General features: G+C 42.9%; 1 protein-coding gene across 2 annotated transcripts in view; it reads right to left on the bottom strand.

Moving 5' to 3' along the window:
• fam184b (family with sequence similarity 184 member B) overlaps window positions 1-15906 on the bottom strand; it is a 29154-nt gene that overhangs the window by 6704 nt on the left and 6544 nt on the right. The window contains exons 2-15 of one of the 2 annotated variants that reach the window (XM_089005297.1): window positions 12750-12938; window positions 10839-11480; window positions 9822-9957; window positions 8604-8752; window positions 6996-7541; window positions 6458-6565; window positions 5487-5785; window positions 4775-4919; window positions 3111-3230; window positions 2327-2459; window positions 1961-2091; window positions 1754-1869; window positions 322-696; window positions 125-239 (exon numbers count right to left, since the gene is read on the bottom strand). In XM_089005297.1, coding sequence (XP_088861423.1) covers window positions 125-239; window positions 322-696; window positions 1754-1869; window positions 1961-2091; window positions 2327-2459; window positions 3111-3230; window positions 4775-4919; window positions 5487-5785; window positions 6458-6565; window positions 6996-7541; window positions 8604-8752; window positions 9822-9957; window positions 10839-11480; window positions 12750-12938 — 3204 coding nt within the window. The remainder of the gene's footprint in view (window positions 1-124; window positions 240-321; window positions 697-1753; window positions 1870-1960; window positions 2092-2326; window positions 2460-3110; window positions 3231-4774; window positions 4920-5486; window positions 5786-6457; window positions 6566-6995; window positions 7542-8603; window positions 8753-9821; window positions 9958-10838; window positions 11481-12749; window positions 12939-15906) is intronic. The other variant, XM_089005298.1, reaches the window with a different exon arrangement.

The following is a 15906-nucleotide window of genomic DNA, read 5'->3' as shown; positions in this document are numbered from 1 at the left end:
CTTCAAATGTAACACTAGTTCGTCTCTGAACTTATTAGCAACGGTGGTCCTCACTCCTTATCTGGACCTCACAAAACCATTGAAACAGGAATATGTGTGTGTGTGTCTGTGCGCACAGTTGTACCACTAATCTTTTAATGAGCTGGTCACGTTCAGTCAGCCTCTCTTGAAGTTTCCCTAACTGGAAGTCATCACATCGTGGTTCTCTCCTCCTGCATCGCTCTTCCCGTTCACGCAACCTGGTGCAACCATCACCGCATATGCTGTCATCTTAATCGCATCATTAAGTTGTCATGTTCATGTCACACCTGCAGTACTTACTCATTCTCCAGGGCTACGATGCGAGCCTGCAGTTGCATCTGAGCGTTGCTGTATTCAGACACCAAATTCTGTATTTCCCTTTTGTGCTCCTTCCTGATCTCTTCCATCTCTTTTCTCCTACTCTCATCTCCGTTCTCGGGCTTCTTCTTTTCCTCCCCCTCCTGCTCCTTGTCGTCATCCTCCTTCTTCTCCTCGCACAGTTTCTGTGACTCTTCCAGCGTCTCCATCTCCACCCTCAGTTTCTCCACCTCTTCCTTCAGACGTTGCGCTTCTTCTTCCAGATGGGCATCTCGGGTTTTTTGCAAAGTTATGCTCTCCTCTTCTTTTGCTTCTATTCTAGGGTTCATCTGAATGGACCTGTGAGGAGATAGATGGCTGGAAATACCCATGCAAATCCATTCTGCGTTAAAATGAGTTTCAGTTACTGTCGGTGCCATTGCAAAATAGGATATGAATGCATTTCTTAGGTTACATGACTGGTCACAACATTAGACATACAGTAAAGTCTCGTTATATCGATATCGGATATATCGATAGTCCCGGTTATATCGATATTTTTTCGGACTTCCTTGAATATCGATATAACGAGACTTTACTGTACTTGCATAATCTAACAAAGTAAACTAGAAAGCGACAGCAGCAGCAGACCTGTCCTCACATCTCAATTATTTATAAATGTGAAGAAATGAATTAAATAAATGTGATCATTAGATAGATAGATAGATAGGTAGATAATCTATTCATTTTAACTCATTCACTGCCAGAAGTGCAAAAATGATTATGATTATATGATAATAATAATAATTTATTATTATTACTACATTTAAATTTTAACTCATTCCAGACATGTCTAAAAATGTGTTCACTCCAGTTCCAGGCTTTTTGTCATTGTCACTTGAATTCCAGGACCCACAGAATATTGACTTTTAGGACTACATAAACATTCAATACAGCGTTAGAAACCGTAGACTCTCTTCTTTCATCAAAAAAGAGAGTTAATTCCCAAATTATATGGGTCTGGAGTTATATGAGCTTGAAATGAGGGCGACTGTCCACTATACAATGCAATACATACATATTGGTTTACATATAGCACCTTAACAACAGCTGAAGCTGGAACAAAGCGCTAGCATGGAAATAGGGGAAATGGTGTCCCTTTGTGGAAAAGAAAAAACATCGCCAGAGGCGATGGCCAGCGCTTTATTGGCACCCAAGCATGAAAAAAACAAAACCAGAACAAATTCGGGAATGGCGCTCTGCGTCATATTTTCAATTCCCGAATAAATTTGTGACTGGCAGTGAATGAGTTAAGTAAACGACGAGAAAGTGGTTAGCGGTACAAACATCATACAGGCAAGCTGCAGTGCTTCCTCCATATACACAACTACAATGTAATGAATAGATATTCTTTTTGAAATATATTTTCACTTACTTTTCCTGTAATTGCTTCTTGAGTGTGGCATTCTCTCGCTGAAGCTCCAGCATGGCACAGCGGCTCTCATCCAGCTGTCGCTCAAACACCTGGTTCTGGTTCTGCTGCTTGAGGTCCTAAAAACAAGCGCACGCACACATTACCGTATTTAGGTCAATAGGTCCAAGGGGGTTGAGGGAGGATGGGGGTTAAATGAAAGCGTGTTACCTGCTGCAGCGCCATCATCTGCGTGTGAGCTTGCAGTTGGGCCTGAAGGTCTTCAATCTGCTTCATGTGTCTCTGGGTCATCTGTCTGCTCCACTCCGTGTGCTGCTGGGTCAACTCTGCACGCTGCTTATCTGAGCGTCACGCACGCGCACACAAAAAAAAAGAAATATCCACTCAGCCCTTTGTCGCAGGTAGCCTTCGGCTTGTTTCCATGGTGATATGTATCCATGGCGATAAGAACTTTGCTGTTGAAGACATCAAATCATTGTGTGTCTGTACGTGGACGTTCTTATTTGTCCATTCATCTGAGGGCCTGGCGAGGCGGTGCTCGTGTGTCAAAGCGCAATCCATGTGCGGATGTGTTACCTAACTCCAGGTGGTGCATGGTCTGCAGTCGGTTCCTCTCAGACACGACGTCTTCTTTGGCTTGCCTCTCCAACGCTTGCAGCTGCACGGTGTGACTGTGCCTCTCCTCAGCAGAGCACTGGCTTTGTGGTTCCTCCAATACATAAGAATCTTTGTCACAACTAATGCGAGCTTGACTTGTGCTGACAATGCAGATATTTCAGTTTTCAGAGTGCGGCGGCACTGTGGCGTGTCGTGAGAGAGCGTCGGGTGTGCCCAAAGATCACTTCATTTAGCCAAACATCTTTTTATGTTCATTGGAAATAGATTTTATGTGTGTAAGGCAACAGGTCTATCGAATACAAATCAAACGCATGTTCACACACCTAAAGTCACTGTTAGGACACATTCTTAACATCTATTGTCATTTTCAATCTACACTTTTGTATACTTATTTCTGGTTCGATTGTAAGATCCCACTTCTAGATAGTTTGTAGCTGATAGACACTTTTAAACAATATCACCATTAGCTGATAGACTTGTTTGAAATGATGTCACACCTTCGAATGTAGAGAGAGCTGCGCGCCTTTCCCGCTCGCCCTCTCTCTTTTTGTCCCTTTTTAACTCCTGCCCAGATTCTCTTCCCTGTCTCTTTCCTGCTGCTCTTGGGGGTCAGCAGTCAGGTTTCCTGTACCGTCCCAAAGATTAAAGAATCTTTGTGTTTTTACTTTTGATTCCTGCTTCATTAATAATGAGCCTAACATTTGGTGCCGAAACCCGGGAAAATGTTAGGCTGTGCAAATACCTGCAGCAGCTCCCTCAGCTTCTTGTTTATTTGCTTGGTCTCCAGGACTTCCTTTCTGAGCTTGTCGAGCTCAAGGTTGCCGTGTGAATCGCCTTCAGGTGCCTCCTTGTTTGCCTCTGTCTGCGTTGGCAAGAAAAATATGAATACAAGCAAACATGAGACATGAGACCTTGATATTCACCAGAAATTAGAAATAGTTGAATATATGCTGTTGATCTGTCATTTTCGGGAGAAAACATTGCTGCAGTGAGGGACTCTTTTCTTTCTTTTTGGGTCACCCTCCCGAAAGAGGAGTGTGTAAAAGTGATTGACAACTTTGTCAGACAAGTACAGGTTTGCTTGCAACGAAATGGTGGACATTTGGAACAGATCTTGGGAAAGCCATAAATTGACTAAAATTGACAAAAATAGCTGAAACTCTGGTGAATGGTCTTCCACAAACTGAATAATGTGTGATTGTAATTTGAAATAAATAGCTTTTTAATCAAAGCCACAATTGAAATTTTCATGGGTATGCATCTTTTTGGGTCACCCTGTAGTTCCAATTTTCTGGTCCACTTCAGTTTTGTTTTTTTGGAGCATTTGAGTTTTTGCTTTAACGTGAACAGTGCATCACAGAATAACTCAATAACAATGAGAAAGAGCATTTCAGAAAAAAAACAACAATCCAGTTTAATGGCTGACTTAGCAATCTGTAGAGGATATCACTCACCGGAGATTACGATATTGAACAGCAGCATTTTCGTTAAGTGCTATGAATCAGTGAAAAGTTACGTTTTAAAAAAGGAACCAAACTATGCTTCAAATAGATTTTGTCCGAAACTTAGTCTATGTCAAAATCAGTTATTGCCGCGGGCCACATGGTGGTTAAGGTTTCCAGTCGAGGGCCATAATGAATTTGGGGAAACCATTAGAATGATTAATCTCCTCCACATATTACTTACAGAATGCAAAGCAAATTAATGAATAACTAGTTTTCGAATCTGAAGTCAATCATAATGAATGTTATTGTTTACATAGGTCAATTTGAAAATTTGGTTCGGACGCAAGAATCATGGTACTTGACATGCTTTAACCCCGGCCTTGACTTTGACACCTGTGGTCTAAGTACACATAACATCCGACTTACGACCGACTCGACTTACAACCACCCATACTTACGACCACAACCTCCAGACCCTATTTTTAAAATGTTAATTCTACGCCTGACACCGCAATGCGCTAGCAGGCCGACAACGCATAGGACAATTTTGGCCAGCCAGCATCTCACTCTCACACATCAATCGACTGTGTGATGGCAACAGAGGGGAGTGTTTGCGAGTCATTTAGCCTCTGAGTCTCTATTCAACATTTTGAATGGATTTCGACGTACGACCATTTTGACTTAGGTCCGTTTAGTTGGAACGGAACTCGGTCGCAATTCGGATGTTACCTGTATTTCTTAAAAGATGGTTGGTCAAATTAATTTAACCCTTGATCTTTAAGCGTTGCACTCACCGGTAGCTTTATATGGAGTAACAGTGAAGTGAGCAAGACTCAAAGCCCAATTCGAGTCCATGTGGACATCTGACTATTGCACGCTCAATATCCGATGTGACTGAGGCTAACGGTAAAAAGCACTGAAACTAGTGTGGCGTTTAGGGACATCGGTTAAGTCTGCTCACCTGCAGCTCATCCAGCTGACTCTGCAGCTCAGCGATTTGGGTGTGCAACTCCTGCTCCTGGTTCTGCCACCTCTGCTCGCTCTCAGCGACAGCAGCATTCATCTCGATCCGGAACTCTGCCCTGAGGCGATCCTCACACTCAGCCCTACGGAAACCCGCGCAGATAAAGACACCGTAATTATTTCATAACATTGTGTGTGTGAGGGAGAGCAATATAGAGTTAGAAATTAGCACAGGATGTCTCTGAAGTAAACACGATTGTGTTTGTTGCAATGTCTTCTTTTACAGATACGGCCCGCGGGCCATAGTTTGGTGACCACTGCACTAAATATAAAAACAAGCAGAAAAAAATGCACAATTTTAAATTTTATGGCAAAACCGAGAAAAAAAATCAGCTTGGAAAAGTCATTTTTCAGAGATTTATGAATTGAAACACTGTTTTATATATCTCAACATGCACCACACACTACTTCTTTCCGTCCATGACTTGAGCATCCCGTTGCTTTATTGCACTGTATGCAATAATCACAATCAGAATTGAATAAAAGTGCCATCATCATCATCATCAAGAAGAGACACTGATTATGCTTTTTAAAAATCTGAATACTCATTTGTGGCATTTATGGTTTCTTTCATTAATCTGTATACTATTTCAACAATGATGACAATCACAGCAACCCAAAACAGGCCTTTTGTTTGTTTGTTCTGCTACCTGATACGTTCCTCAGTATTGCGCTGGCTCTGTTCGAAAAGATTCCTCTCTGTGTTCAGCCGACTCTGTTCGAAAACCTTCTCCTCTAGCCGGTGTTTGTCCGCCTTGAGGGAAGCGATGTCTCTCTGTTGTCTTTCCCGCTGCTTCTCTGCCTCCTCCTGCATCCGAGTCAGGCGGCTTTGCGTTTGCTGCAAGTCTTCCTGAAGGCGGGAGCAGTGCGGCCCGCATGGAGGCGATTTTTCCGGCGCGACTTTGTCCTTCTCTCCTTGATGATGCATGGCCGTCTTCAAACGAAAGATCTGAACACGCATAAAGCTGCTTAATGAGTTTATCGTCGCTGTAAGAAGACGGTGATCTTCATTGATTGTTCAAACCTTCATTTTTGCATGTCCTTAAAACACATTATTTCAACGTAAAATAATATACAAACAATAACTGATCTTTCTACACTGCCCAAAGGTGTCCCCCAAGGTTCTGTGCTTGGTCCCCTTCTCTTCATTCTCTACCTTCTCCCCCTCGGCCAAATCATTCGTCATCATGGTCTTCAGTTCCATTGCTACGCAGATGACGTCCGATTCTACATCTCGATCAAATAATTTATCCAAACAATCCACTCCACTATGTCGAACTCTCTGATATCACATCCTGGATGCAAACAAACGTTCTTAACTACCCTAAATCTCAACGGCCTTCTCTATATATACCATGTACAGTAAAGTCTCGTTATATCGATATTCAAGGGAGTCCGCAAAAACATCGATATAACCGGGACTATCGATATATCCGACCCTGTTTGCATGTAATTTTCTCCGTGCGTGCATAGAAGTAGTATCGATATAACCGGGACTATCGATATATCCGATATCGATATAACGAGACTTTACTGTATATAAGAATAATAATAATAAGTACTTTTCGCATTCCACTGTGGTAGTAGAGTAGTTAAAAAATATGAAGTATATGCACCTTACCTCATTGTCTGCATCTTTCAGTTTAATCTCAAATTCTTGTCTTTCCCTCTCCAGCCTGTCATGAAGATCCCCAATTCTTCTCCTCTCTTCTTCGAGATGTGCACATACCTTGAGACATAAGATGAAATAGATATTTGTTAAATGTTACATTTAATGAAACATTGGGGCAGGTATGTTCATTCAGTTTTTGCTTTTCATATCATATGTTGGTTTGTGTGACAATTTTGTTTTTAATTTCGGATTTCAAATCAACTCAATTTCTCAAGTTCCAAAATTGCTTTGCGAAATCCAAATTTGACAATACGTTTTGCTTTTGGCATTTCAAAACCGTTTAGGCAAGTAGGATAGATGCATTCTTCAGTCATCTCTCACTTTGGATGCACCTTTGTATTATCGCGCAAAAAAGTGATATTTAATTGAATTAAAAATGCAAAAGAAAATTGTGTGCAATTCTTCTCAGATTTGACCAATCTCAATTGTAAAAATCAGATCCATTTTGTCATGTGACAAAACAAAAAGCGTTTAGTATGAGTGGGACCTCTTGGTTGGTCTTCTTCTCAGAGTTCAAAGCCTCTTGGACGCCGTGGACTTCAGCCGCATGTCTCCGCATCACCTCCTCAATGGCTTTACGCACTTGCTCCTTCAGCCGCCTCCTGTCCTCCTCCGCCTTCTCCACCAGCCGTTTCTTCTCCTCCTCCAGCTTCTGCTGAAGACCCGCTCTCTGCACTTCCACCTGCTCAAAGCGCTTGTCCAACTGAGCCCGGACGCGAACCCTCTCCACGTCCAGCTCCTTGCGGAGACGTTCCACCTCCTCCTCCTTTTCCCTCCGCAAGTGTTCTCTGACTCCCTCGGCCTCCTTCCGCATCACCTCCTTCTCCTCGTCTCTTTCTCGTCGCAGCCGGTTCCTCTCTTTCTCCAAATGGCTTTTTTCTTGCTCTCTTTCTCTCTGTAGGTTGTCTCGCTCCTTCTCCATCTCCCTCTGCAATTTATCCCGCTCCTCATCTGCGTGTTTTTGGATGCGTCGCAGCTCTTCTGTCTGAGCCCTCACCATCTCGGAACGCAGAGTGGCGAGGGCCTCCGCGTGCTGGAATACACAGACGGGAAATTTCATTAGGTACAGCTGCACATGCTTAGACGCTCCCCACCTTATGAACGAGATACGATCCGAGCGGTCGTTCGTAAGGTGAATTTGTTCGTAAGTTGCTTCAGTGTGAAATTTTGTATGGAATGTATGTTAAGTCAAACACTAACATCGTTAAATAACTTCACAACTACTCTAGTATGACAACATATATCCTTGGGTCTTCAGTAAGCCATTACTGAATCTGTTGGCATGTTTACTGAATTATGTGCCAGCAGCCATTTCTTTTTGTTCTGCATCGCGTCCTCCTGGAGCCTCAACTGGGAAGAGGGATTTTCTCCCCGCCCACACACTCTACGCAGCCAATCGTAAGCGAGTTCGGCGGATCGGGTCCTGACCTCATTGGCAACACTTCAGCATAGTGTGTGACTCTCCTTCCAAACAGCAATTTCCTTCCGCCGACCTCCTCCCACCCCATTCCATCAAGCCATCGACCATCACAAATGTAAATAAAATGACTTTATTATACAGTACAGTGTCTTTCTTTCATTACAATACAATAGCACATTTATTATACATAAGATAAGGTATATTTTGTGTAGTTTTACGGCTTCTTTCGGAGAAAATCATGTTTTATGGGGATCTGGAAACGGATTATTCTCACTTTAATGGTTTCCTATGGGAAATTAATTTTTGGCATACACACTCTTTGCCTTACACTCTCCATCTGGGAACCAATTAAGTTCGTAAGCCAAGGTATCACTGTACTCAATTACGTGCCAGCAGCATCTCTGTCCGAACATTTTTCAACATACCCGCAAAAATGTTCGTATGTACCAAAATGTCGTAACTCGAATGTTCATAAGTCAGGGAGCGTTTGTACCTGTACAATTCTCCAAACAAATGAATGTGTCGTTTTGATTGACAGCATGGAAATAGTGTTTTAGTAGACAGGTGTAGGGTGTACGCAACTGTGCCGCTAAAAGCTAAGTGGGATTGGCTTGACTCACCCACGACCATATTTGAGAGCTCCAAAAAAATGGATGGACAGGAAATACATATTACCTGTCGAATCTGACGTGCGTGGTCGTTATTCCTGCCGCTCGTCTGCAGCTCCAACTCTCTGTTCCTGCTCTGGAGACGACTGAGTTGGCTCTTCAGATCTTCCACGTCAGCGCACACACACACCTTGCAGCCCACGTTCAGTAGCTCTTCTAAAGCCAACATAGAACACACACATTCTGCAAGTGCTCCTTAAATATTCAGCAATTCAGTGATACCTCGGTTTACGAACACCTTGGCTGACGAACTTTTCGGTTTACGAACGTTACATTTATGACAATTTACCTTGGCATACGAACTATTTTTCGGGATACACACGGAGCGCCACAATGAGTGATATGTCGTTGGCAGATGAGAGTGAGAAAATGGATAGAAAACAGTGACATTTGGATTTGTTTCAACTTTGATAGTTCAAAAGCAGATTGTAGACTGCAAGGTTAAAATATCCCATCAATCAGGCTCCACAAATAACCCGCACAAGCCATCTGTACACTTGATGCAAAAAGCTATCAACCCAGCTAAACAGAACACAATTGATGAGGAACAAGGTAAAATTATCACAGAGAAAGCACCTACAAGGGATCATTCCTCAAGATGGTGAAAGAAGGCTACGTTCCTCATCAAGTGTTTAAACGACTTTATTATAAAGTACAGTTTATTTATTTAATTATAATACCATTGCACATTAATTATACATAAAATAAGGTATATTTTGTGTAGTTTTAAGGCTTAGAAAATTAGAAAGTAGAACATTATGTTTTATGGGGACCTGGGAACGGATTATTCTCATTTTTATGGTTTCCTACGGGAAATTAATTTTTGGGATACACACTTTTCGCCTTACACACTCTGTCTGGGAACCAATTAAGTTTGTAAGCCAAGGTATCACTGTATTTAACTTCCCCAACTGCACTTTGCTGCTGATGACACTCAACTCGTGTCTCGTTCCTCTCCTTTCTGACAATCAATTAGAAAGACACATCTCTCCATGTCTTCAAGACATAAATACTCGGATGTCAGTGGATGGCTTTAAGCTTAAGCTTGACAAATGAAGCTTCTCTTTCCGCTACAAACATCATCACCTCCTAAGCGCCGCTGTGTTGGAATAAGCCTCACGCTTATGTCAAAGTCGATACATCCATTTTTTTAAGGACAAGCTCAGCTGCCCAATGGAAAAACGTAAAGTAGAATTTAGCATGTGGCGCGAGTTTCGTGAAGTACCTGCTCGGGTCTGCAGTTCATCTTCTTGCAGCAGTAGCCTCTCTTTGGCCACAGCGAGCTCTTCCTCTGCCCGTTTTGCGGTGCCCTCAGCCTCGGATACACGTTTCCTATCCAGTTCCAGCTCTTGCTCCAGATTCTAGGAATGGGAAGAAGAGTAGGCAGCATGTGGGGGGGGGGGTGGGCATTTGACAATTTGGCAAACAAAGTGAAAGAGCAGTTTGGCAAACATCATGTGGACAGAGTGAAATAGCGCGTTTTGTAGCTCAACTCAAACACTTTAACAGTGTGCTATAAGCAGTGGTGGATAAAAATATCTGAATCACAGTTTTATGTATGTGAATTATATTTTGTCCATGAATTCCAAATTGTCTTTCAGCTTCTGTTCATTGATTGGCCCCTGTTGCGCTGCTTCCAGATGTGTATTTTTTGTATTCAAGCATTTAACCAATCACACTTCAGCCATCATTTGTGACTAAGATCAGAAATCTACCTTTACGCCTTCACAATCAGTTCTGCAGGCCCTGGAGCATAAAAATCAATGCTGATGAAACTGTTGCTTTTACCAATCAGAGTTCGAGTTGGCAACCCAAGGCCGGCTCGAAGGCGCTGGCAACGTGAGTTTTTTCAAGTTATGATTGGCTATTCACATGATTGGCTAGTCACTAGTCAATCATAGTATCATTAGCCGCTAGGTGATAAGAGCATACTGGCCAGAGCTAGCACACTGTATCTGTAGCGAGCTGCTTTAGTAAATATATTATTGTGTTGATTTAATAGTGGTTTTGTCAACCCACAATGGCTAAAAGAGGAGACGAAATTGATTTGGTGGCGTATACTGTCAAAGCCATTTTCATGACTGACTTTTCGAGAATAGATGGACATCATCAATGTTGGACAGCTCCGAAGCTAGCAAAACTAAGCATTTAGCTTTGCAAATTTGGATCCATTTGGTCGATGCGGGTGTACCTAAAGTGATGTCCGATGATTGTACTTGAACAAAAAGTGTTGATGTTCTACCTGAATGCGCTCCTGTAGTTTGAGTGTGTTTCGTTTGTTCTCCGCTTGCCTCTCCAGATGGCTCTCCACCTCAGACTCAGCTCTCTTCACTCGTTCTCTTAAAGCACTGTGCATTCCTTTCTTCTCCTCTTCTTCTTTCTCCTCCCACCTGCGCTGCTCCTCCTGCCATTCGGCCTCAATCGTCTTCCTCATTTCTTCTTTCTCCTCTTGGAGGCGGCTCAACTTTTGCCGCCATTGCTCCCTTTCCGCATCTGCAGCTTGCCTTCGCTCTTCCTCTCTCCGGTCTCGTTCCTCCTTTATCATGTTCACCTCCTCCAAAAGGCCTTTGACTCTCTCCGACTCCTCCAATGTCTTTTTGCCCTCTGGTTCATTCTTCTCCTGCGTCACATTCTTCTCATCCTCACCAGGTCTCTGCTTCAGCTCGCGTTTGGTGTTCAGATCTTGAATCATTTCCTCAGCGTCTTCCAGTTGTTTGCTCAATCGCAGGTTTTCCTCCTGAGCAGCGCTGATTTTGGACCGGGCCTCCTCAAGCTCCTCCTCTGCAGCCCGGAGCCTGTCCTCAAAATCCTGTCTCAGTTCGGCTTCCGTTTCACGCTCTCTTTCCTCTGACTGAATGCGGAAGAACTCAAAGTCGGCTTGGACCTGGAGGCACACAGGTGGCAAGATCTTACATATGGAACGGTGCAATAAATTGTCATGCAAGAGCGGCATAATTTCGGAAAATGGAGCAGCACGAGTATGCCAGCACTGTTTTTGATTGGGAGGAAGTCGCTGCCATTTGACTTTGGAACTTCATTTGCTGGACGACTCCGTGGAGATTCTGTTTGCACCTGTAATGGGCAGCATTTTTGGATTGGACTGGATTTGCCTTTATTAGTCTCGCAGTGGAGAAATTTACACATTTATTTTCACAGCCTTGCTTTGTTCTGTTGGCCGTGGCTTGGAATTGAAGCGGATTACGTGGGACAGGAGATGTGACACAATCTCTTTTTGTCAATGTATGCTACAGCTTCGTGTTTGCTTTCAAAACTTATCTTGTAGCAGACGTGTACACATTTTCAGCATGACGTCGCCGATCCACTGTTGAAATGGATGCTTTGATCCTCTCCTCTTTCATCTAGAACTGCTTCATGCAACAAAGCGGGTGCAGAAAAGTGCTGACGATTAAATAACTGTCTGTGTCGCTTGTGTTTTGTCATTTATTTTGACTTGACGATGGTGCTACAAAAGTGGCTGCCTTTACAGCAGCTCTTCGATTTTCTTTTTCTACTTCTTCTTTTCCTTTCATCTTCCTAACATAACTTTGTTGCTGTGAATTGGCAATTTCTCCATTGTGAGACCATTAAAGGTTATCTCCTCGAATCTAATACTTCCATATTTAACAAGTTGATTAGAATCTCATAATTGAACCATCATCCAATGGTTGGTCTGTACAACATCTCAACTGATTTAACAGGCAGATTTTTTTGGTGGGATAAAGGTTTATTTGTTTCGGATGCATTCAATGAAGAGCATGTATGTTTCCAAAATAGCAGCCAAAATTATTTTTCCCTCCTTCCAGTCATGATTTGCATGTGAAAAAGTGTGCCTACCACAACATTTACTGTAACCCGAAACTCATGCTAGAGTAATGCGGTTATATATGATTAATGTGTATGTTTTATTGAGGCACATTATGCAAATTGCACATGACAAATGGGCTGAGCAGCACGCTGTTTGCACTGCTTTGATTACAGGCACATTTGAGACGAGTTGATTTGCAGCTCTAATGTGCGTGCATTAATTTTACAGCAAAACGGCGTGGCCTTGGAAAGAGGTTGGCTCATTATTATGGGAAAAGGTTGGCAGGGTCACTACACACATGCAGGTTCAAGGACACACACACTGACACACACAAATGCATGCACGTACCTGCGCTCCGACCCTCTGCTGCTCATCCAGAGACTCCTGCAGCTGGAGGAGTCGCGTCCTGAGCACAGAGCCCTCCCCCTCTTGACACGTCTCCATCAGGATGCGGTGCACTTCCTTGTCATGGGCGTGGTTCAAAGATTGCAAGGTGGCCTCCTGCTCCTCGTTCTTCATGTTGAGGGAATAAATCACCTGGAATGGATCAACAACATTCTGATTAAAAGATGCACACGATTAGGTTCGGAACAAGTGAAAATATCAGTTGATCGAATGCTACAGTATAGCAATCAGGGCATACAGTTGGTTGTGGTCATATTTTGTGATAGATAGGTGGACCAGTCGGCTCAATACACTAAATTGTATTCTTCTGCATTAATAGATCTTACTAACTAATGAAACACATTATTATTTTATTCTATACATTGTAAAAACGAAGATTGTAAAGAGCAATACATTGGGGAAACTAAACAAATGCTCAAAAAAAGACTATCAACATCGCAGGGACAATGCTAGTGTGCTTCAATCTGCAGTACATCTGCACCTAAAAGCTAGCAACCACTCATTTGACGGCAGTGAGGTTAAAATCCTAGCGAAAGAAAATAGACCGTTTGAAAGGGGAGGAAAAGAAGCAATTTTTTTTGTAAAACAGCAAAACACTAAATCACCATGGTGGTTTAAGATTTCATTTAGACCGTGCTTACAACAGACTTCTTAGGCCGATACCACGTAGGCTTACTAATGAGGTGATACCAGACCAATGGGGCAAACAGAGCCAGGCATGGAACATTAGAAGTAATCAGACAAAACACAAGAAGTAATCAGATTAGCTTCAGGTAGTAATCCACGGCTCTCCCAACTTTACAACACAGACCTATAAGAGGTCTGGCACTGCCACCTCTGTCCATTAAGGATATATAGAGGGCCAGAGTTACCAGCACAACTTTAGTTCACTGACGAAACTCTTCGTATGAGGAGCGAAACATCCGACACCTTCAAAAAGTACACATGACGGCTGAAGAAACCTTTTCATCAATAGACCACTCCTGTACGACTGAGAGCCTACACTTAAGGTCATGGAGTTCCTTTTTTCTGTAGCAACAAGGTGACACAAGCCAGTGTCTTCTTGTGCAGGTCCAAAGCCCGGATAAATACAGAGGGTTATATCAGGAAGGGCATCCTACGTCAAAGCTTGCCCAAAACAAACATGCCAATCAAACCTCTGAAGATGGAGGACATTGATTCGCTGTGGCGACCCCGGAAGGGAAAACCCGAAAGGAAAAGAAGATTAGGATATGAGCAGAACAAAAACTAGTGTGTGGGGAGGTGTATTTAGAGAGGGTAGGGTGGTCTCTGTCCATCTCTCTATCCCCAAATAGACTGTGACTAACCAGTGAAATATGGCCTGTTTCATATTCACCTTACCGCTATGCCCACAGTGTCATCATCTGACGACCCTGACTGTCTCACTTACACACTCTTTGGGGTTAGTGTGCATGAGATTATGGTGAGGGGGGGGGGGGGGCGGAGGGGCTCATATTTTACACAGACGCCGCTCTGTCTGTGACATACACCGCTGGCATACAGTGTCGCAGGACATTGCCCCATGTGTGTCAATATGTGTGTGAGTGTATGTGTGTGTGTCCACCTTGAATGTACATTGCATTGCTTTTCGCCTGCGATATCAATGACAGATGTGACATGTGGCAAAGCTCCCGTCTCATATTCCTGTCAGCCCAACACTTATATCCAATCATGTCACGGTGCGAGAACTTTGGCTCACGGGCTGCGAGTTGGACCGAGATGCATGAAAGGGGCTGTATCGAGGGCAAGCACTGAGGGAAGAGAGGGTTCATGCTGCGCTTGGATGTCCTCCTCGGCCTCCGTTTTTTTTTTTTTTTTTTAAGAAAATGGGAGCAATGAGCCGAGACAAAAGGCTGCAATGAGGACATTTTTACAGCATAACACACCAGTACATAAAATATCAAATGCTCCTTGCACAGTCACGTTACAATAGTCATCATACTTGGTTGACCAGGCTGCACAGTGAAAGACTACTAAAAGGACAACCGACACCATTTTTTTGTATCCTAACTGACATCAGAAAAACGTTTTATACCATCTAAAATACCGAAAACACGCAGGCTGATGTTTTTAGTCAAATGCATAACACCAATAAAAATGACTCACTGTGTCCCAAAGTGTCCCAAAACTGCCACAAAATGAACTCGGAACTGGGCAGATTCAGAAAGTACCGCCCCCTTGTTCATGATGTCACTATTGGTCACACACTGCCTTGCTCCAGAATCAAAGCAATGGCTTCAGAGAGTTCAGATTCGGAGAAGATGCTTTCTTGTTACTCATCCAGTTAAGAATATGAATCAAATAGTTGAAGAGAAAAGCATCAATGTTTGCAATCGATTAAAGAAGTCCTTCCGTATCAATTTGACCCGTCTGGACTTCAATGTAGCGTCCCAGAAAATGCATAAGATGGCACACCACCTCCGTTGTAAATGGGCTGATTTGTCTGCTGGGAATTTGTGTCAACTTCTGTATGGTGTTACCGCAATTGGTAGTTTTGGTGCAACACACAACGATTCACCATCACGTTATTTATGTAGTTTTCCTTCTAATTTCACCATCAACACGGATCAACACGATGTTTTCAAACCAAACAAAGTACCCAAAATGCATAGTGTGTCGCTTTCTCGGTCAGGGCCGTTCCTGATGTGACGTCACGTCAGGCATCGCCATCAACTCGAAAACAAGACTTCCTGAATATTCAGCGCGAGTTTTAAAATGTAAAATATCGCTATATGCGGTGGAATCTTTGTAAAATGCGCTCGGTAGAAGTCATTTGAAGACACAACTTGTCTGGGGTGTCGGTTGTCCTTTAAAAGTGTTCAGAAAAACGGAAAGGTTGTTATCATGAAGTCTTCGCAAATGCATTTGAAACGTTTCAGATCAAACTGCATTCAGAAATAAATTGCTTCTTGTTAAGATATTAAACGTTCATTGGAAAATGAATCCCTGAGAGAATTGTAAGCGGTATTGATGAATATGCACGGATATCAAATTGACAAAGCAGAAGTATCTTGTGCCTGATATTGAACGCAGTAGAGTCTTTGGTTTGAAATAATACAGAAAAAAAAACAACAACAAT

Source organism: Hippocampus bargibanti, linkage group LG10 (assembly GCF_051943395.1).
Source record: "Hippocampus bargibanti isolate YZ-2025 linkage group LG10, ASM5194339v1, whole genome shotgun sequence".
In the NCBI taxonomy this organism is placed as follows: domain Eukaryota; kingdom Metazoa; phylum Chordata; class Actinopteri; order Syngnathiformes; family Syngnathidae; genus Hippocampus; species Hippocampus bargibanti.
Note: the sequence above shows the minus strand (reverse complement) of the source record. Positions and strands in the feature narration are given on the sequence as shown.